This window comes from Cebus imitator, unplaced genomic scaffold, assembly GCF_001604975.1.
Source record: "Cebus imitator isolate Cc_AM_T3 unplaced genomic scaffold, Cebus_imitator-1.0 Scaffold32, whole genome shotgun sequence".
Lineage (NCBI taxonomy): Eukaryota > Metazoa > Chordata > Mammalia > Primates > Cebidae > Cebus > Cebus imitator.
The window spans coordinates 1,722,639-1,746,511 of record NW_016107347.1 but is presented as its reverse complement, the minus strand read 5'-3'; the positions used below and the strand labels follow the sequence as shown (position 1 = coordinate 1,746,511).

Below are 23,873 nucleotides of genomic sequence, written 5' to 3'. Positions count from 1 at the left end.
AAAAAGTAGCTGTATTGTCTACTATTTCTTTGTCCAAAAGGATACTAAATTATGTTTAGTTGTGTATACTCAATTAAAGGGGCAGAACTGGAATGGAAATTTGTTTCGCCATTAGCAGAAAAAGCTCTTAAATATCAGCTATATATGAATCCTTAGGAAATGTATGTGTGTGTGTGTGTGTGTGTGTGTGTGTGTGTGTATATATTTATTTATTTACAAAGACATACATTCAACTTTTTAAAAAACATATAGGATATGAAATATTACCTATTATCTACACTACAAACATTTTCAAATGCCATATTTATAACTTGAAATTAGGAACATCTGTTTAAAATGGAATGATTACATATTAATTTAAGGACTAAATCAAGATTAAGAAAATCACTCAGGAATAGGAGCAACAGAATTGACAGTGGGTAGAAATATCTTAATCTAAAATAATGATACCCTATATTAAGAAGAGAGAGGAATTTTTAGTGACTGCGTAGTGATAATGAATTTTAATATATAATTTGTTAGGCATCAGATGACTTCTTCAGCTGCTGGTTTCACAACAAATCAAAGGCAAAAGTAAAATTAAAACACAAAATCCCCAATAAAGCAAAAATACTAAGAAATTTAATGGACTATCAAACTCAGGAGAGTACTGGGATATTTGGCACAGGTAAGAAATAAGATTGTAATTATCCATGGAAAGTTTCTCTCTGCAAAAAAGAAGCTACATAGAAAGGCAGGTAATTGGATGACTATGATCCACACTGACATACAAGATTTTAAGCTCATACAGCGTGGCATTTACCCTTTGATTTTATAATGCTTAAACAATATGTTGTGGTTAGATCTCTCTATAATGCACAAGAAGCCACAGATTTCCTAATTTGTTCTTGATAAAGTCACATCCTACTTTATGGTTTGTAAAGAAATAACTTCCAATTGGATGACTTGTTTATTGAAAATGGGGTAGAAGGCCAGGTGCAGTGGTTCACATTTGTAATCCCAGCACTTTGGGAGACCAAGGTGTGCGGATCGCTTGAGCAGAGGAGTTCATGACCAGCTTGGGAAACATAGTAAGACTTTATCTCTACCAAAAATAATTAGCCAGGTGTGGTGGCATGCCCCTGTAGTCCCAAGTACTCAGGAAGCTGAGGTAGGAGGATTGCTTGAGCTCAGGAGTTTCAGGCTGCTGTGAGGCATGGCTGTGCCACTGCACTCCAGTCTAAGTGACAAGCAAGGTCCTGTCTAAGAAAGAAAGAGAGAGAGGGGAAGGAAGGAAGGAAGAAAGGAAGGAAGGAAGGAAAAAGTGGGGTACAGAAGTCTTTCAATATGTCCACTGGATAGCTCCTTTAAGGCTAATGTCCTGAAGGAAACTGGATAGTTCAATAATAACAGGATTCACAAAAATATTATTCCATAGAAAGCCAAGAGGATTCCTTGGCAAGTTATGCTTTCTCTTACTCCCAACTAAAAGGCTCAATTTTATGGGGTAGCTAACAAGTATAACTGGCATATATGTGTGCATATACATCTATACATACATGTATATATATCACACGCATGTAATCTTATATGTATATGTGATTATATAAAAGCATTTTTATTTCATATGTATCAATGTATGAAAGATTTTATATATATATATATACACACACACACTTGTATACACACATATGCATACCCACATATATAGGAATACACACATACACACACACACACACACACACATACACACACGCCCCCCTCTTATATTCCCACACTGCAGGGAAAACTATGAGGAGCATTAAATCATAATATGTTATTGACAAGTGATCAGACTGAGCATGGGCAGTGGCAGGGACCCTTGGCTGTGAGGCACACTTATCCTTTCTGTTGTATTCATTTCACCTGGTGCTGTTCCATTTGATCCATAGTAACTTATTGAGAGGCAGATCCCATTTTCTAAGGTGGCAGAAAAAGATCCAAACTTGCTGAAAGCTTTATTCTTTGTGTCTGATACTTCTAAAAGACAAAATCAAATCAAGAACATTTTCATTTAATTCGAAAGAAGTATAACTAAGACTCAGTGGGAAGGCTGAGAATGGAGTTCATAGCTGGTTTAACACAATCAACTTAAAAATAATTGACTTAGCTTGACCGTGCACTCAGGGTTTTTAAAGGTAGGGTAGAATTACAAAAATAAAAACATGAAACTGTTGTTGTAAGGACTTTAAGTTGAAATGAAGTGAGGAAATCAATGGGTTGATGGCATAGCCATAAGCAGATTATTTGCCTGGCGGATCATCCACATGGCTTTTGAAATTAAAAGCCATCAGTTCAGTTTCAGCTTCCCCACATTTTAAAACATGTTCTTAAGTTCTCACATTTAAACTTCTTACATTTTAAAACATTTTAAAAATTGTTTCAGTCAAACATAATTTTAAAACAAAATTGTTAAGGCACATTTTTTTTTTTTCTTTTCTCAATCTTTTGGTGTAGGGGGCACATGTGCAGGTTTGTTATGTGAGTAAACTGCATGTCACTGGGGTGTGGTGTACAAACTTCATCACTCAGTTAGTGAGCATAGTACCTGATAGGTAATTTTTTTATTCTTACCTTCTTCCACCCTCCCCTCTTAAGTAGGCCTCACTGACTATCATTCCCATCTTTATGCCCATGTGTGCTCAGTGTGTAGATTCTACTTATTAGTGAGAAAATGCAGCATTTGGTTTTCTGTTCCTGTGTTAATTCGCTTAGGATAATGGCCTCCATTGCATCCATGTGGTGCCAAGGACATGCTTTAGTTTTTCGTGGCTGCATAGTATTCCACAGTGTGTATGTACCACATTTCCTTTATCCAGTCCACCACTGATAAGCATCTAGGTTGATTCCATCTCTTTGCTATCATGAGTAGAAAACACATATCTGAAGGTATATATAAAGAATTTGTGAATTTTCTGACCTGTTGTTTTATTTCCAGTTCACCATTTCCTCTATTATCAGATAATAAAGATGGGGCAATATTGATTCAAACTCACGCAAAGATAACTTCTAGACTGGGAAATTCAAATGAACAACTGAACAAAAGATAATGCCTTAAGAGAATGAAAAGAGAAGCCACAGAGTTGGAGAACATGTCTGCAAAAGCCGTATCTGTGAAATGACCATTTGAAATGACTCAAAATGTATGAAGAATTCTTAAAGTTCAATAACCAGAAAAGAAAAAACCTGATTTAAAAAATAGGCAAGGAACTTCAACACCTCATCAAAAAAGATATACAAATGGCATATAAGCATATGGAAAGATGCTCAATATTGTTTGTTATCTGGATAATGCAGATTATAACAAGATACCACTAGGCACCTTTTAGAATGGAGAAAATCTGAAATAGCAAATAACGGTGATGATATAGGGCAACAACAACTTTCATTCACTGCTGGTGGGAATGCAAAATGGTATAGCCAATTTGGAAGACAGTTTGGTAGATTCTTCCAACATAAACATACAAAAATGTAATCCAAAGTCACATGTAATCCAAAAATCACACTCCTTGGTGTTTATCCAAGGGAGTTGAAAACTTATGTCCACACACAAACTGGTACACGAATGTTTGTAGTATGTTTATTCACAATTGCCAAAAGCTGGAGGCAACCAAGATGTCCTTCAGCAGGTGAGTGGGAAAATAAAATTGTGGTACTCCAGACAATGTAACATTATTCAGTGCTCAAAAAAAAAATTATCAAGACAAGAAAAGACATGCAGGAAACTGAAATGCATATTACTAATGAAAAAAATCAATCTGAAAAGGCTATGTAGTATATAATTCCAAGTATATGATATTACGCTAAAAGCAAAACTGTAGAAACAGTAAAAAGATGGGTGATTATCAGGGGTTAGGAAGGAGGGAGACATGAATAGTAAGAGTACAGATTTTTAGGGCAGAGAAACTACTCTGTATGATACTATAATAGTAGACACATGCCATTATGCCTTTGTTCAAACCCATAGAATGCACAACACCAAGAGCAGCATAAACTATGCATTCTGATTGATAATGAGATAGTAATGCAGGCTCATCGACTGTGACAAATGTACCACTCCATGTGAGAAACATTGATAGTGGGGAAGGTTGTGCACTTGTATGGGAGAAGGGTACTGGGAAATTTCTGCAACTTCTGTTTAATTCTGTCATGAACCTAAAACTGCTATGAAAAATAAAGTCTACCAAAAAAAGAATGCTTGCTATCCATTAGGGTTCAGTTCAGGAACATTGGCATCTTCATGCACTATTAATAAGAGAGTGCATTGGTAGAAACTTGAGAAAAAGAATGTGCAATAAGCCATTTAATGGAGTGGAATGGACAGAGACAGGAGAATCAGAAAAGAAAACACTAAACAAACAGAACACATGCTCAGCAAAATATAAATTATAGAAGAGTTAGTAAAATGCTTGAATTTTTTAAGTACATAAGGATATTTTTAAAAGCACTTTCTAGAATTTAAAAATATACTTTCCCAACCAAACCATTCATAATCCATACATGACCTGAAGGAGAAAATGGTCACTTTTGAAATTCAAATGAGTTTCTTAGAAAATCAAGTGAAAAAATTATTTCAAAACAGAGCAGGCCAGGCACAGTGGCTCACACCTATAATTCTAGCACTTTACTTGAGCCCAGGAGTTTGAGAAAGGCCTAAGAAACATGGTAAAATCTATCTATAGAAAAAATACAAAAGTTGCCAGCTGTGGTGGCTCACGCCTGTAATTCCAAAACTTTGGGAGGCCTAGGCAAGTGGATCACAAGGTCAGGAGTTTGAGATCAGCCTGGCCAAGATGCTGACACCCCGACTCTACTAAAAATACAAAAATTAGCCGGTCATCATGGCAGGTGCCTGTTAACCCAGCTGCTTGGGAGGCTGAGGCAGGAGAATCGCTTGAACCGGGAGGTCAAGGTTGCAGTGAGCCGAGATCATGTCACTGCACTCTAGCCTGGGCAAGAGAGCAAGACTTCATCTCAGAGAAAAAAGAAAAAAACACAAAAGTTATCCAGGCATGATTGTATGTGCCTTTAGTCCCAGCTACTTGAGAGTCAGAGGTGGAAGGATCCCTAGAGCCCAGGAGTTCAAGGCTGTAATGAGCTATAATTGGGCCACTGCACTCTAGTCTCCGCAACAAAGCAAGAACCTGTCTATAAAACAAAATAAAACAAAATCCAGAGCAGGGATTTCCCCCTCTGTGGTCTCCTTCCACTCAGTGTGGAAGCTACCTTCCTCTCCGGGATTCCATATTTGGGTCCCTTTCCATATTCTTCATGGAAGCTTTCTCTCTCTCATCTTTTTCTCTCTCCTTTTTCTCTTTCTCTGCCTAAATAAATCACTTTTCTGCAAAAAAANAAAGAAAGAAAGAAAAGAAAAAATCCAGAGCAAACATTTAAAGAAACAGAAGAGAGTCGTGAAGAAAACAATAGACGTAAAAGATCTGGAGGATAAATGTATGCAAATTGCGGGTTTTACAGAAGGAAAAAAGAAACAAATGAAGAACAAAAATTAAATTAAACGAATTAAAATTTCCTGAGTTAAAGCTGGAGCTCGATTCTTAGATTACAAGGGCTCCTCAAATTCTAATGTGGAAATTACAAGATGATGCAATAGGAACTATGAATCATAAAGAGAAAAGGATGACAACCCAAGGATCCTGTATCCAGCCAAGAGGTCTGTCCAGATATCCAGAGATGCATAAACGTTGAGAGGGCATACTACTGTGTGCCTCACGTGAAGAGAAACTTAATAAAACTAAACAAAAACAAATAAACCAGGGTGGAAATGGGAAAGAAGAAAGCCAGCAGTGGTGGGCAATGACCGTTCTTCTCTGCATCCTCATCTTTCTCTCTGCCTGTTAATCTTTTGTAGATCCATCTAGATCAGAGATTAGCAAACTTTTGCTGAAAAGGGCCCGATAGTAAATGTCTTAGGTTTTGTAGGTCACATATACGGTGTTTATGACATTTTCTTCTTTCTTTTTGTTTTTTTGAACTATCCTTTACAAATGCAAAAACAACTATTAGTTTATGGGCCATACAAAAACAGAGTGTGGGGCAAATTTGTGCCAAAGTGTGCAGACTCCAGGGATAATTAAAGCTGAAATGAAAATGGAAAGTTTAATTTTAGGGCTAAAAAGGGGACGTTAGCTAATAATGCGAAAAATAAAAAAATTATACAAATGAATATATGAAAGTTTATATGTAAATATATAATATATACATACATGAACAAGGATATAATATAAACATACATTAAGATATGTATGCTTATATAAAATTATATAGATATGACTAAATATATTTATTTATTTTGGTGGAAATCACCTAGATATGTAAAACATGGAAATAAGTGAACTATAATTATATATCAATGAAATATTAAATCATCAAAAAATCTTGCTTTCAAAGAATATTTAATGAATATGAAAATGCTCACGAGAATAAAGAAAGACAGACATTATTAGCAGTGGTTATCATTGGGGTGGTAGAATTATAGGCAATAGTCATCTTCTTTAAGTATTTCTATTTTTCTTAATTTTTAATAATAATCCATGTATTTTTATATTAGGTAAAATAAAGAAAATTCATTTTAAAATTTCTGTGTTAAGTTTTTGGGCACATTCACAATTGTCAAACATTGTGTTCTTTCTCCAGCAAAGTGAATCAGAGAAAAAAAAAAACATTGTGTTCTTCCCTTGGGTTTAGAAAATGTCACTAACTAACTTCATATATGAAATTTAGTTACTGGTTATCACTAATTTTCGTTTCTTTCTTTCTTTTTTTGAGACAGAATCTCTCTCAATTACCCAGACTGGAGTGCAGTGGTGCAATCTTGGCTCTGCAACCTCTGTCTCTGGGGTTCAAGCAATTCTTATGTCTGAGCCTCTCAAATAGCTGGAATTATAGGTGTTCGCCACTACGTCAGACTAATTTTTGTACTTTTAGTAGAGATGGGGTTTCACCACGTTGGCCAGGCTGGTCTCGAACTCCTGGGCTCAAGTGATAAGCCCACTTCAGCCTCCCAAAGTGCTAGGATTAAAAGCATGAGCTACTGTGCCTGGCCCTCATATCACTAATTTGAGTTGAATATATCTACTAACTCCTTTTCTTTTCTATTCTTTTCTTTTTTTGAGACAGAGTTTTGTTCTTGTTGCCCAGGCTGGAGTGCAGTGACGTGATCTTGGCTCACTGCAACCTCAGCCTCCTGGGTTCAGGTGACTCTCCTGCCTCAGTCTCCTGAGTAGCTGGGACTACAGGCACGTGCCACCATGCCTGGCTAATTTTTTGTATTTTTTTTAGTAGAGACAGGGTTTCACCATGTTTGCCAGGATGGTTTCGATCTCCTGACCTCATGATCTGCCTGTCTCAGCCTCCCAAAGTGCTGGATTACAGGCATGAGACACCATGCCTGGCTAGTAACTCATTTTCTTTTGCAGGTATAATCAATACCATATTGGGCAAGGAAGAAGAAATTAATTTCTCTTAATGATGTTACCTGGCACAACAGTGTTATCATGAAGTTTCACGGTGTTTTATCAGTGGACATCTATTTATAGCTTTCATCTCCATGCAGGTAAATGTATGGTCACATGTATGGTTTTTCCTTGTCTTTGCAACCTAATATATTTGGTGCTACAGAGGATTAAGTGATAGAGCACAGGAAGAAAGCCCATCATTGCAGTGAATATTGGAAAAAAGTTATACTATGCTAGGAATCACTGCAAAAGGACCTGTATCCTAGAAAATGTAATTGGTACAAGTGCATAAACCAAAATTAAGGGCAGAATAGATACGAGAGACTCAGTGTTGCTCCATAAAGGTGACCAGTCTGGGTAGACTCTGTATCAACTGGAATCAAAAGCTGGGTACCTGGAGGAAAAAAAATCAAGTAAGCAGCCACCTATGATGGACTATGTGTATAATAACATATTACATTACAGGATGGCAAAATACCTTAGTTACCATGTGGGAAAATTCCATGTGCTAAGTACAAGGAGTCCACGTGTATTCCTGTCAGGTGGATGGGTTCGGCACATTGCTTAAGCATTAAGATCCACTGGCGCAAAGATGCCACTGCTTACCTGCTTCAAAATTTTGTTCCTCATCTCCTTCTTTCTCTTCTTCTAAATAATAATGCTCTTTCTCTTCCTTTTTCACAATTTCCTTAGGGTCACTTAAATGAATTATAAAATTGTGCCTGTCCTTTAGCACTCTCACTTTGATAAAAGTTGGACCTGAGGAGGAGCCACAGGATAGAAGATGCGCTGATCAGGATGCCACATTAAGCTCCTTGACAAGACGTTTACACAATGCTGCATAGAAACTAACACAGGAACAGAAAACCAAACACTGCATGTTCTCACTTATCAATGGCAGCTAAACACTGAGAACACATGAACACAAAGAAAGGGACAATAGACACCAGGCCTACTTGAGGGTGAGGACCAAAAACTACCTGTCGAGTATTCGATTGATTACCTAAGTGATGAAATAATATGCACACCAAACCCCTGCAATATGCAATTTACCTGTAGAACCAACCTGAATATGACCCCTGAAACAAAAATTTAAAAAGCAGCATAGAATATACACCAGGGAAGGGAAATGCCTGGAGATGCCAACATCTCCATAAAAGAATGCCTAAGGAAATAAAGTAATGGCGGAATTCTAGGCATGAATGGCAGGTAGACCAAGGAGATATTGGCAGGCCTGCTAATCACATTTCAAACCAATTTCAGAAGAGAAAATGAACTGGCTGAGGCAATGTATACCTATAATCAATGTTATAATTTATAAAATGATATAATTAATGTGAAAGCATTTTACAACTTATACAAATTCCGTGTTAGTTATAGTAGCTATTATTGTTATTATTATGATAGTTAATAAGAATTTTTCCAACAACCCATTCTCTGTTTTAGTGTTCAGACTCATTTTTTTTCTTCTGTTTTCTCTTTTAAAAAAATAAATCTGGTTTTTCTTTTCAATTTCAATTTTGATTGATCTATCATCCCTCAAAATTGACAGGACTAGGAGAAAATACTGAATTCACTACAAACCACCTGAAACTTATATGCATTTTATGCATATGCAAATCTTAGAAAGACCGAAATAGGTGTATACTGGGAGCAGGCCCCAAGCTCTGTGCTTCAGAGCCACACCAGAAAAATGCAGTAAACTCACAGAATGTGTTTGGTTTCTGGTATAACATATGTTGTAATGAATATTATTACTTAATTGCTTATTGCAGTTACTATTACACTATTTAATAATTGTATGAGAGTATTTTAATATTTTAACAACTGGAATGGTCATATTAGCAGGTACCAGCTAAACCCTTGATAGTCCTATGCCTTGCAGAGTCAATTATAATAGCAGAAAGTATGAAGTCTGGAAATGCTGACTGTCGCACTCAAACGTATCGTGGGGGACACAGTAACACCCTCACCTATCAAACTCAAGAGTAGAGGGCCCCTGCTTATCTGAAATGAATTGCTATCTTTCCAGTCACTATCCAGTTGCTTTCAAAGTGTACCTTTTTCAAACATTGTCTTTTCCACTTCAATCTGCCCTCCATCGGAAGGATACAGGTAGTAATTTGACCCCGAGATTTGAGTGGGTATATTTCCCATATTATATCCGTGAAGCTAGAAGAGAAAATGTTATGCTTTGAATGTCGAAGCTGTAATAGACAAAAATCAACTTATCAGTGTTAGCCAACTAAAATTGACAGAAGTTTAATTTCTGTTAAGTGATATGTCTGTCACTTTGCAGAGTCAGAAGCCAGTATTCATATTATTTTAAGAAACTTCTGTGGTGTTACAACAACAGGCAGAATTAAGAGTCTGTGATTTTAAACTCTGTTCATTGGCACGTTCTCATCACCTATTGCAAATGGAAGCATCATACTACGGTCAAGGCAGTTCAAGAAGAATTCAAGTTCTCATTCACTCATTGTTAATTTTCTCTTTAAAATGAACTGATGTTGGGGAGAGTGGACACTCCTTTTTAGGAGGTCAAATGTAGAAGACATTTTTTACTGAGTGTTGCTAACAGAGGTCCAGGGGATTTTGATTCATGCTAAAATTTGAGAACTGGTTTATAGGAGTGGACACAAAGCACAAAGGCTGTTAGATTTCTTTCCATTTTTTTTCCCCATGAGGTTTTTCTCATTACAGCTAGCTGAGGGAGAATTGGAAAAGGGAAGGTTTTACAAAAGCACACAAGGCAGAAACATGCTTGCCTACAAAGAGACAAAATGTAGTCAGCAAGTCTCATCATCTGAGACAGATGAAGCCAACTTTTGTGTTCACTTATTTACATGTACCTAAAAGGATGGTTTTGTGTGAAATTTCTATCTTTAGCTGACTTTAGCTAGGTTCATGGCGCTCAAATAAAAACTGGCTTGAGGGTCTTTTCATCTTAATGACTGACTAGAAACAGAGTTCTAGACATCATGGAATAGAATACAGGTTTGAGCTCCTTGATACGAGAAGAAACCCTAGGCCTATTGTGGTGGTAGTGAAAACAAAGGAATCTTACAGAAGCCGTTTTTTCCCAAAACAATTAGGAATAGCCCAAAGAAACTAAGTTTTACAGAACTGGAGTTTACCGAGTAAGTTATCTCAGGTCCTGGTTGGTGAAGGGACTCCTCTGTTACTTCTTGGACCTTGATTTGTTCTTCTTTAGGTTTCTCCTTGTAAGACGATTTTTTCTTCAAAGACCTAATGTCTTCTCCCTCTACTTTATCCTTGCCTTTCTTTTTACCAGCATCTTTGCTCTTCTTCTCTGCTTTCTTTTCTTCCTTTAAGCGTTCCTCTTCTGCTAATCGATCTTGCTCTTCTTTCCAAGCCTGTAAACACATTTAAAAAATTTAACAGGATTTTGAAGCAAATTAAACATAGGTACTATTCAGGTTCATTTTGGAGAATAGTTAACATGACTTTTGTAAGTGGTATCTCTGACAAATCGAAATACTGAACTAGAAACCTTAAAGTCATCCTTGATTCTCTTTCTCACTCAATTTCTGTCTACTAAATCCTGTCCATTATCCCTTGGAGATCTCTCCTCAGCTCAGCTTCTCTCATGGTTTGTTTTGCAATTTCCCTGGTTTAGGTCTTTATTGTCTTTTGCCTGGACCATTGTAACAGCCTCCTAACTGGTCTCCCAGTCTCCCATCCTCCACATGAGTTCCATCTTTCATTTAGGTCCTAAAGATAGTTTATTAGCAATGTGGAAGACTAGATGTTCAGAGAAACATTTCTGGGGCAAAATAATTCAAAAATGATGGATAAAATAGGTACTATGATGGAGGGCAAGTCTCGTCTCAGCACTCCTAACCACAAGCCTCTCCTCACATAGATTTGTGGCCAAAATACAGATTACTTTAACATTTTATTTTAAAGCAGTTATTGAGGCAGGATAATAGGGTCTGGAGGCAGGGAACATAAGGCCGATTCACACTTCAGCTATGACAGGAAATACTCTCTCCATAGGGCATAGGCCAAGTAAATGACTTTGTAACTTTACTTCATCCTTTACATACAGTGTACCCCAAGTAACCAATGGAATCCTCTAGGGGGTATTTAAACTCCCAAAATTTCTGTAATGGGGCCTTTGAGGTCCTATGCTCGGAACCGCTCCCACACTGTGGTGTGTACTTTCATTTTCATTAAATTCCTTTATTCTTTCCTTGCTTTGTTTGTGCCTTTAGTTTAATTGTTTATTCAAGATGCCAAGAACCTAGATCCCTCCACCATTAACATTATGATTTGATAGAAGCTCAAAAATGAAAATCACAAAACCCGCAGAAATAAACCACTTTGAGCAAGAACCAGAAGAAACTGTGAAATTATATCTACAAAGACTATAGATATTATAATTACCAAATAGAGAATATAAAATAAGTTTTAAAACATGCTTAAATAAATAAAAAGAAGTATCAAACACATAAGTAAGAAAGAAAAGATTATCAAAATGGCAAGGTGAGTTTGAAAGACTTCTTGAAAATTGAATTGAATTTTTGAAAAGGCAGTGTTTGATCAGATAATGGCTGAGACATTTCCAGAGTTGAAGAAAGACATTCATCCTAACATTAAGGAAGATCAATAAATCAAAAGCAGCAAATAACATTGACATATTGGACCTGGCTCATATTGACTTAAAAGAGTTTATTGTTAAACTTTTAGAAATTTTGTGAGCCGACTGTTAACCATGACCATCATCTAAAAATGATATAAATTCACAATTAAGCAGAATATTAAAAATAAAGGCAATAAAGACTCAAAACTTACCACACTGTAAGCATTTTGTTACATTTCACTATTGTCTATGCTCTGGAGTTTATGTCAATTGTAACAGTATCATGACAACTTTATACAATGGTGTGCAGAAGTTGGTGTGCAAAAGTTGGCAGAGGACTGCCAACTTCAGTGCTGTCCCATGGTAGCTTGGAATCAGCCATTGTAGTGGTATTTACACTACAGATATCAGCAAATGCTACAAGTCAGGACTGATTGATTGCTTATTATCTAGATTTAAGGCAGTGATGGAGATCATGTTAATAATGCAGACTAGCTGTTATAGTGTTACTAGCACAGAAAGTTGAAGAAATATTCTTTCAGTAATAAAAACCTATTACTTGACTCAGCAAAAAAGTTGCTCATGTCATTGACAAATGAATGAGACATATCCTTTGTTTGTTTCACTTTTCTCTTACTTGTTAATACAAATACAAATATCGATCAACATTCATATTAGAACTACATGTGTTTATGAATTGTAACCACAGGTTGGCTAAGGATACAACAATTTAGCAAAAATTAATTTATTGGAATCGAAATGCTATTTGTAATTTATGTGTAGCCATATGGAATTTACATAAAGAATATTATATGCTTTATTACATGTAACTTCTGTGCAATATGTACTCTATATCAGAAACATTTATAACTTATGTACATATATGAATACTTTTATTTTCCTAGAGAGCTACTGCTTAAGCATTTACCAGCAAACCACTGAATGTTTTCAAAGCAGCTAGAGAGAAAAGATAAACTGGGGGGTGATGCCAAGATGGCCAAATAGAAACAGCTCCAGTCCACAGTTCCCAGCAAGAGTGATCCAGAAGGTGACAGATCTCCGAATTCCCAACTGAGGTAGCAGGTTCACCTTATTGGGACTGGTTAGACAGTGGGTGCAACCCAAGAAGGGCACACCAAAGCAGGGTGGGGCGTCATCTCACCTGGGAAGTGCAAGGAGCTAGAGAACTCCCTTTCCTAGCCAAGGGAAGCCATTAGGGACGTTTCCCGACACTCTGGCACTCTGGCTCAGATACTGCGCTTTTCCCACAGTCTTCACAACCTGCAGACCAGGAGATTCCCTCTGGTGCCTACAACACCAGCGTCCTGGGTTTCTAGCCCAAAACTGGGTGGCCATTTTAGCCAAAGCAGGTTTTTTTTTTCTTTCTAATATCTCAGTAGCACCTGGAATGCCAGCAAGACAGAACCGCTCATTCCCCTGAAAAAGGGAGCTGAAGGCCGGGAGCCGAGTGATCTGGCTTGGCGGGTTCCACCCCCACGAAGACCAGCTAGCTAAGATCCACTGGCTTGAAATTCTTGCAGCCAGGACAGCAATTTGAGCTTGACCTGGGAGGCTCGAGCTCCATGGAGCTGAGGGGTGTCTGCCATTGCTGAAGCTTCAGTAAGCAGTTTTAACCTCGTCTGTGTTAACAAAGTCACAGGGAAGTTTACACAGCCCCTGGGTGGAGCCCACAGCAGCTCAGCAAGGCCTCTGCAGGCAGACTGTCAACTAGACTCCCTTCTTGCTGGGCAGGGCTTCTCTGAAGAAAGGCAGCAGCCCATCAGGGACTTACAAATAAAGCCCCCACCTTCCGGGGATAGAATACCTGGAAAAAGGGACAGTTGCGGGTTCCGCTTCAGCAGACTTAAATGTCCCTGCCTGGCTTCTCTGAAGGGAGCAACAGATCTCCTGGCACAGCACTTGAGCTCTGATAAGGGACACACTGCCTCCTCAGGTGGCTCCCTGACCCCCATGTAGTCTCACTGGGAGATACCTCATATAGGAGAGCTCTGGCTGACATCTGGTGGGTACCCTTCTGGAATGAAGCTACCAGAAGAAGGAACAGGCAGCAATCTTTGCTGTTCTGCAGCCCTCATGTGTGATTCCCATGCAAGCAGGATCTGGAGTGGACCTCCAGCAAACTCCAGGGGACCTGCAGAAGAGCAACCTGACTGTTAGAAGGAAAACTAAGAAACAAAAAGAAATAACTTCAACATCAACAGAAAGGATGTCCACTTAGAGACCCCATCCAAAATCACAAATTTCAAAGACCAAAGGTAGATAAATCCATGAAGATGGGAAGAAACCAGTGCAAAAAGGCTGAAATCACCAAAAACCAGAATGCCTCTTCTCCTTCAAGGTATCACAACTTCTCACCAGCAAGGGAACAAAACTGGATGGAGTATGAGTTTGACGAATTGACAGAAGCAGGCTTCAGAAGGTGGGTAACAATAAACTTCTCTGAGCTAAAGGAGCATGTTCTAATGTAATGCAAGGAAATAAGAACCTTGAAAGAACATTAGATGAAATGCTAACTAGAATAACCAGTGTAGAGAAGAACATAAACAACTTGGTGGAGCTGAAAAACATAGCACGAGAACTTCACAAAGCATACACAAGTTTCAATAGCCGAATAGATCAAGCAGTAGAGAGGATATCAGAGACGGAAGATCAACTGAATGAAATAAAGTGAGAAGACAACATTAGAAAAAAAAGTGAAAAGAAATGAACAAAGCCTCCAAGAAATATGGGATTATGTGAAAAGACCAAATCTACATTTGATTGGTGTAGCTGAAAGTCATGGGGAGAAGGAAATCCAGTTGGAAAACACTCTTCAGGATACTATCCAGGAGAACTTCCCCAACCTAGCAAGGCAGGCAAACATTCAAATTCAGGAAATACAGAGAACACCACAAAGATACTCCTTGAGAAGAGCAACCCCAAGGCATATAATTGTCAAATTCACCAGGGTTGAAATGAAGGAAAAAATACTAAGGGCAGCCAGAGAGAAAGGTCAGGTTACCCACAAAGGGAAGCCCACCAGACTCACAGTGGATCTCTTGGCAGAAATCCTACAAGCCAGAAGAGAGTGGGGGCAATATTCAACATCCTTAAAGAAAAGAATTTTCAACCCAGAATTTCATATCCAGCCAAACTAAGCTTCATAAGTGAAGGAGAAATAAAATCCTTTGTGGACAAGCAACTGCTGAGAGATTTCGTCATCACCAGGCCTGCCTTACGAGAGCTCCTGAAAGAAGCACTAAACAAGGAAGAGAACAACCAATACAAGCTACTACAAAAATATACCAAATTGTAAAGACCATTGATGCTATGAAGAAACTACATTAACTAACAGGCAAACAACTAGCTAGCATCAAAATGGCAGGATCAAATTCACACATAACAATATTAACCTTAAATGTAAATGGGATAAATGCCCCAATCAAAAGACACAGACTGGCAAATTGGATAAAGAGTCAAAATCCATCAGTGTGCTGTATTCAGAAGACTCATCTCACATGCAAAGACACACATAGACTCAAAATAAAGGGATGGAGGAACATTTATCAAGCAAATGGAGAGCAAAATAATAATAATAATAATAAAATAAAACATAAAAAAAGCAGGAGTTGCAATCCTAGTTTCTGATAAAATGGACTTTAAACCAACAAAGATCAAAAGAGACAACGAAGGGCATTACATAATGGTAAAGGGATCAATGCAACAAGAAGAGCTAACTATCCTAAATACATAAAGATACATAACTACCCAGGTACATAAAGCAAGTTCTTAATGACCTACAAAGAGACTTAGACTCCCACACAATAATAGTGGGAGACTTTAACACCCCATTGTCAATATTAGACAGATCAACAAGGATATCCAGGACTTGAACTCAGATTTGGACCAAGCAGACTTAATAGACATCTACAGAACTATCCACCCTAAATCCACAGAATATACATTCTTCTCAGCAACACATCACCGTTATTCTAAATTTGACCACGTAATTGGAAGTAAAACACTCCTCAGTAAATGCAAAAGAACAGAAATTATAAGTCTCTCAGAACACAGTGCAACCAAATTTGAACTCAGGATTAAGAAACTCACTTAAAACCGCACAACTACATGGAAACTGAACAACCTGCTCCTGAATGACTACTGGATAAATAATGAAATGAAGGCAGAAATGAAGATGTTCTTTGAAACCAATGAGAACAAAGACAAAATGTAGCAGAATCTTTGGGACACATTTAAAGCAGTGTCTAGAGGAAAATTTATAGCACTAAATGCCCACAGGAGAAGTGAGAAAGGATCTAAAATCCACACGCTAATGCCATGATTAAAAGAACTAGAGGAGCAAGATCAAACAAATTCAAAAGTTAGCAGAAGACAAGAAATAACTACAATCAGAGCAGAACTGAAGGATTTAGAGACACACACACAAAAAAAACCCTTCAAAAAATCAATAAATCCAGTAGCTAGTTTTTTGAAAAGATCAACAAAATAGACCGCTAACCAGACTAATAAAAAAGAAAAGAGAGAAGACTCAAATAGATGCAATAAAAAATGATAAAAGGGATATCACCATCGATCCCACACAAACTACCATCAGAGATTACTAAAAACACCTCTGTGCAAATAAAGCAGTAAATGTAGAAGAAATGGACAAATTTCTGGATACTTACACCCTCACAAGACTAAACCAGGAAGAAGCTGAATCCCCGAATAGACCAACAAGGTCTGAAGTTGAGGCAGCAATTAACAGCCTACCAACCAAAAAAAAAAAAGTCCAGGACCAGATGGGTTCACAGCCGAATTCTACCAGAGGTACAAAGAGGAGCTGGTACCATTCCTTCTGAAACTATTCCAAACAATCCAAAAAGTGGGAATCCTTCCCAAATCATTTTATGAGACCAACATCATCCTGATACCAAAACCTTTGTGTATATACCTTTTGGGTATATACCCAAAGGATTATAAATCATTCTATTACAAAGACACATGCACATGTATGTTTATTGCAGCACAACTAAAAAAGAAAATTTCAGGCCATTATCCAAGATAAACACTTATGTGAAATATCTTGATAACACACTGGCAAGCCAAATCCAACAGCACATCAAAAAGCTTATCCATCATGATCAAGGTGGCTTCATCCCTGGGATGCAAGGCTGGTTCAACATACACAAATTTATAAACGTAATCAATCACAAAAACAGAACCAAAGACAAAAACCACATGATTATCTCAATAATCATACTGAATCGGCAAAAGCTGGAAGCATTCCCTTTGAAAACCAGTACAAGACAAGGATGTTCTCTCTCACCACTCCTATTTAACATAGTATTGGAAGTTTTGGCCAGGGCAATCAGGCAAGAAAAAGAAATAAAGGGTATTAAATTAGGTAAACAGGGAGTCAAATTGTCTATATTTGCAGACAACATGATTTTTTTTTAGAAGACCCCATCATCTCAGCCCAAAATCTCCTTAAGCTTATAAGCAATTTCAGCAAAGTCTCAGGGTACAAAATCAATGTGCAAAAATCACAAGCACTCCTATACACCAATAACAGGCAAACAGAGAGCCCAATCATGAGTGAACTCCCATTCACAATTTCTACAAACAGAATAAAGTACCTAGGAATACAACTAACAAGGGCTGTGAAGGCCCTCTTCATGAACTGCTCAAGGAAATAAAAGAATATATAAACAGATGAAAAAACATTCCATGTTCATGGTTAGCAAGAATCAATATTGGGAAAATGGCCATACTGCCCAAAGTAATTTATAGATTCAGTGCTATCCCCATCAAGCTACCATTGACCTTCTTCACAGTATTGGGAAAAACTCCCTTAAATTTCATATGGAAGCAAAAAAGAGCCCACATAGCCAAGACAATCATAAGCAAACACACACACACACACACACACACACACACACACACACACACATACACACACACACACAAAGCTGGAGGCATAACGCTACCTGACTTCAAACTATACTACAAGGCTACAGTAATCAAAACAGCATGGTGCTGGTATCAAAACAGAGATATAGACCAATGGAACAGAACAGAGGTCTCGGAAGTAACGCCACACATCTACAACCATCTGATCTTTGAAAAACCTGACAAAAACAAGCAATGGGAAAGGATTCTCTGTTTAATAAATGGTTCTGGGAAAACTGGCTAGCCATATGCAGAAAGCTCAAACTGGATCTCTTCCTTACATCTTATACAAAAATTAACTCAAGATGGATTAAAGACTCAAACATAAGACCTATCGCCATAAAAACCCTAGAAGAAAACCTAGGCACTACCATTCAGGATATAGGCATGGGCAAGGACTTCATGACTAAAACACCAAAAGCAATGGCAACAAAAGCCAAAATAGACAAATGGGATCTAACTAAACTAAAGAGCTTCTACACAGCAAAAGAAACTATCGTTAGAGTGAACTGGCAACCAACAGAATGGAAAAAAATATTTGCAATCTATCCATCAGACAAAGGGCTAGTATCCAGAATCTATAATGAACTGAAACAAATTTACAAGAAAAAACCAAACAACCCCATCAAAAAGTGGGCAAAGTATATGAACAGACACTTTTCAAAAGAAGACATTTATGCATAGCCAACAAACATATGAAAAAAAGCTCATTGTCGCTGGTCATTAGAGAAATGCAAATCAAAACCACATTGAGATACCATCTCACACCAGTTAGAATGGCAATTATTAAAAAATCAGGAGGCAACAGATACTGGAGAGGATATGGAGAAATGGGAATGCTTTTATACTGTTGTTAGGAGTGTAAATTAGTTCAACCATTGTGGAAGACAGTGTGGTGATTCCTCAAGGATCTAGAAATAGAAATACCATTTGACCCAGCAATCCCATTACTGGGTATATACCCAAAGGATTATAAATCATTCTATTATAAAGACACATGCACACATATGTTTATTGTGGCACTGTTCACAATAGCAAAGACTTGGAACCAACCCAAATGCCCATCAATGATAGGCTAGATCAAGAAAATACAGCACATATATGCCATGGAATACTATGCAGCCATAAAAAAGGATGAGTTCATGTCCTTTGTAGGGACATAGATGAAGCTGGAAACCATCATTCTCAGCAAACTGACACAAGAACAGAAAACCAAACACTGCATGTTCTCACTCATAAATTTATGTTGAACAATGAGCACACATGGACACAAGGATGGGAACATCACACATTGGGGCCTGTCAGGGGGTGAGGGGCTCGGGGAAGGTTAGAAGTGGGGGGTAGGGCTGGGTGAGGGATAGCATTAGGAGAAATACCCAATGTAGATGACTCTCCTTCTGCCTTATGCCCCTTAGCTGAATTCTTTCTTCGGAGGAGGCAAGAACTGAGGTTGCTGTAGACCCATATGGATTCACCATTGGTAACAGTATCACACTACCTGATCTCAAAATTGCTAACTATAAAGCTATGGTAATCAGGGCACCATGCTACTGGCATAAACACAGATCAATGGAATACAATAGAGGGCCCATAAATAAATCCACACATGTACAATCAATACATTTTCAACATAGATGCCAAGAACACAAAATTGAGGAAGACCAAGTTTTTCAATAAATGGTGCTGGAAAAAATGGATTTCCACATGCAAAAAAAAAAAAAAAAAAAAGAAATGAAATTACACTCTTATCTAATGTCCAGGCACAAAAACAACACAAAATGGATTAAAAACTTAAATGTAAGTCCTGAAATTATAAAACTACTAGAAGAAAACACAAGAGAAATCTCCATCACATTGTTCTGGGCAATGATGTTTTGAATATGATCTCAGGAGCACAGGCAACAAAAGCAGAAACAGACAAATGGCATCACATTAAACTGAACTTTTCTGCACAACAAAGAAAACAATCAACAAAGTGAAGAAACAATCTATGGAATAGGGCATAATATTTGAAAAGCATGCAACTGATAAGGAGTTAATATCTAAAACCATACATAAGGAACTCAACTCAGTAGCAAGGAAACAAATAACCCAATTAAAAAATAAGCAAAGGACCGGGGCAGACATTTCTCAAAAGATGGCTTGCAAATGTCCTACAGATTCATGAAAAAAAGCTCAGCATAACTAATCAGCAGGGAAATACAAATTAAAATCACGATGAGATATCATTTCACACCTGATAGAATATGAGAGAAAAGACAAGATAATGTTGGGGAGGATGTGGAGAAAAGAGAACCATAGTACACTGATAATGGGAATATATAAATTAGTACGGCCATTATTGAAAGCAATATAAAGGTTCCTCAAAAATTAAAATTAGAACTACCATATGATCCAGCAATCCCATGACTGGGTATATATCTAAAGGATTTGAAATCAATATGTTGAAAAGTTGTCTGCATGCCAATGTTTTTTGTTTTTTTTGCACATTATTTACAATAGCCTAGATATGGAATCAACCTAAGCATCCATCAGCAAATAAATGAATAAAGAAAATGTGAGATACAAACACACACACACACACAATGGAATATTATTTTACATCTATACATATATATACTATTATATATATACATACTACTATATATACATATATTACATTATGTACATAATACATTATGTATTATATATGTACACATAAAATACATAATATATAATAGTATTATGATAGTATACATAGTTATAATATATAGTATAATTATAATATACATATTATAGTATAATATATACTGTTACTCTATATAAACTAGATAACATATGCTATTATATAAATTATTATAACATATAGTAGTATATACACACACACACACACATACAATGGAACACTATTCAGCCTTTAGAAAGAAGAAAATTCTGTCATTTGCAGCAACATGGATAAGCCTGGGGGACATAATATCAAGTGAAATAAGCCAGGCACAGAAACACAAATAGCACATGATCTCACTTATATGTGGAATCTAAATGAGTTGAATTCACAAAAACAGAGAGTAGAATGGTGGTTATCAGGGGCTGCAGGGGAGGGGATCAGGAAGATGTTGGTCAAAGGATATGAAATTTCAATTAGACAGAAGGAATAAATTCAAGAGATCAATTGTACAACATGATGACTGTAGTTAATAACAATGAAATGTAAAAAAACAAAGAACAAAAAACAATGAAATGTATACTTGAAAATTTCTAAGAGATTAGATGTTAAGTATTCTTGCCACATAAAAATAATAACTATGTGAGGTAATGCATATGTTAATTAGCTTGATTAAGCCATTTTACAATAGGTATATAATTCAAAATATGATGTTGTACACCAGAAATATATACCATTTTTCTCATTTAAAAAATAAGTAATAAAAATAAGTTTTTAAAAGCCAACATGACCTTAATACTAATGCTTGTTAATAACAACAAAAAAGCCCATAGACCAATTTCATTTATTATGGACATAAAAATTCCAAACAAAATGCTATCAAATCAAACCCAGTTTTTCCTGGAAATAATAAAATGCCATGAACATATAGTACTGTAATTTTTATCTACTATGTACATAAAGATGTTCCCAGGAGATTATTAAAATTAAAATTACTAGGTTGTACTCTCAAAGCTGCAGTTAGGATGGAATAAAGGAATGTGAATTTTATGAAGTCCCTCTTCCCAACAGACACCCTTAGGCAATTATGATGTATGTAGTTATGTGGGATGAGAACTCAATTTAAGGAAACAATCAATAGTTTTTTATAGAAATGCAAATGTAATTTGTTAAATCAATCTCTGTAATTCAGTATATCAACAAATGAGGAAAACTAACAAATATTAGTCTCCAAGTCAGTAGACAGTTTAAAAATTAATAAAGTTTGGTGGTAATTAACAATAAAGTTGAAGGTATGGCATGTTTTTTGCTTTTTGTTTTGTTTTTTTTTTGAGATGGAGTCTTGCTCTGTCACCCAGGCTGGATCTCAGCTCACTGCAACTTCTGCCTCCTGGGTTCAAGCAATTCTCCTGCTTCAGTCTCCCAAGTAGCTGAGATTACAGGCATGAGCTACTGTGACTGGCCAGCATGTAATTTTCTTTGCCATTAATATCCAGAAACCAGAGGCTCACCAAAATTAATCAACTTTGTTTAAAGGTTTATTGCATCCTCATGGGGGTGGGGAAGTTGGCTCTTGCTTACTCAGTATGAAAGCTTACAACAAAGCTATTATAATTAAAATAGTATGGTATGTGCATAGGAATAATTAAGTAGGTGACTGAAACAGAATACAACATTCAAAATTGAATTCAAAGAATAAATGGGTACCTAATATATGATCCAGTCAACACTCAAATTCAGCAGGGAGAATTAGTGTTATATTTAATTAAAAAGTACTAGTAAAATAGCCTATCTGGACAAAGAAAAACTAAACCTTTACATTATACTATATAAACACATTTCAGATAGATATCTGAATATAAAATGTAAGTCTATAAAAATATTCTAGGAGAATGCATAAAAAGTATGTATATCTCAAAGTGGAATCAACCTGATAGAATCAATAACATAAAAGCTGTGAAACCATAATGGGAAAAAAATGACAGATTAAAAAAAAAACTTAAAAAAAAAATAAGCTACGTATAACATACACACAAAAAGCACACAAATAACACAAATCAAACACTCCTGCAAACGCCAGCAGGTCAAGGAAGAGCTGGTCTCTAGCTTCCAGGAAGCCATCCTCACGTTTTTCCCCAATCACTATCTACTGCCATTGCCCCAAAGGTAACCACTATCCTGTTCTGTAATACTTTAGTGCAGTTTTGCTTGTTTTTAAACTTTATTTAAGCTGAATTACCTTGAGAGAGCCTTCTAAAATGAAAGGAATCTTTTCCTTCTCTTTTTCTTTTTCTTGATCTGATATGTCTGTTTTGCTGATTCCTTTGTTACCTATAACCAGACAAAATTAAACTTCTTAGTAACTCTTAAATAAGATATCATAGAAGGACTAAATCTCTGGGTTAGATGAGACCTCAAAGGCAATCAAGTTCAACTTCACATTTATTTACCTCTGATTTTTTTCTTGCCATTTCCAGAATGAACATCTGAAGTGGGACTGAGCCACGTCAGTGATGGGGAACTCAGTTTCCGGGGACAGTGCATTCCATTCCCAGTGTGTTGATGTGTTGCAGCTTTTATTGAACTGCAGTCTCTCTCCCTAAAGCTTTCACCTAATAATCCTAGTTTACCACCTTAAGACTACACAGAACAAATCCAATGTTTCCATCTATATGAAGCCCTTCCCTTGCCATTGTAGTCTTTCTCTTTTGAAGGCTTATATTCTTCCTGACTTGGGAGACCTGAAACTGAGTGCAATATCTATCAGGTGCATTCAATCCTAAATTAACCATCATCTAGATTTTCACAGGCTTTTGGTCTTTTCAGTAGCATTATAAAGAAAAGGCAATAAATTCACATTTTTTTCTTACTAATAGGTAGGTGTGGCCCTGCATGTGAGTGTTAGAGGGCAGCCCTACCTATTTTTTTTTTTTTTAACATATAGTCCTGGGATCCAAGATGGCCGTTTAGGAACAGCTCAGGATTGCAGCTCCCAGTGAAAGCGCAGAGGGTGAGTGGACGCCGTGTTTTTATTGCCCACAGACTAGGAAATTCCCGGGCAGAGGTGCTCCACGGACACCAGCGCGGCTGTGCCGGCCAGCGCCGCTGCTTTGCCCCGCGCGGCTGCTTTGTCGGCGCCCCGGAGCCGCGGTTCTCCGTACAAAATACACTGGTCCGG

At 37.1% G+C, this 23,873-nt stretch overlaps 1 protein-coding gene across 1 annotated transcript in view; it reads right to left on the bottom strand.

Moving 5' to 3' along the window:
- SPAG17 (sperm associated antigen 17) overlaps positions 1-23,873 on the bottom strand; it is a 246,270-nt gene that overhangs the window by 80,855 nt on the left and 141,542 nt on the right. Inside the window, exons 20-24 of the mRNA XM_017524168.2 lie at positions 22,935-23,026; positions 10,631-10,870; positions 9,554-9,665; positions 8,100-8,252; positions 1,885-1,998 (exon numbers count right to left, since the gene is read on the bottom strand). Coding sequence (XP_017379657.1) covers positions 1,885-1,998; positions 8,100-8,252; positions 9,554-9,665; positions 10,631-10,870; positions 22,935-23,026 — 711 coding nt within the window. The remainder of the gene's footprint in view (positions 1-1,884; positions 1,999-8,099; positions 8,253-9,553; positions 9,666-10,630; positions 10,871-22,934; positions 23,027-23,873) is intronic.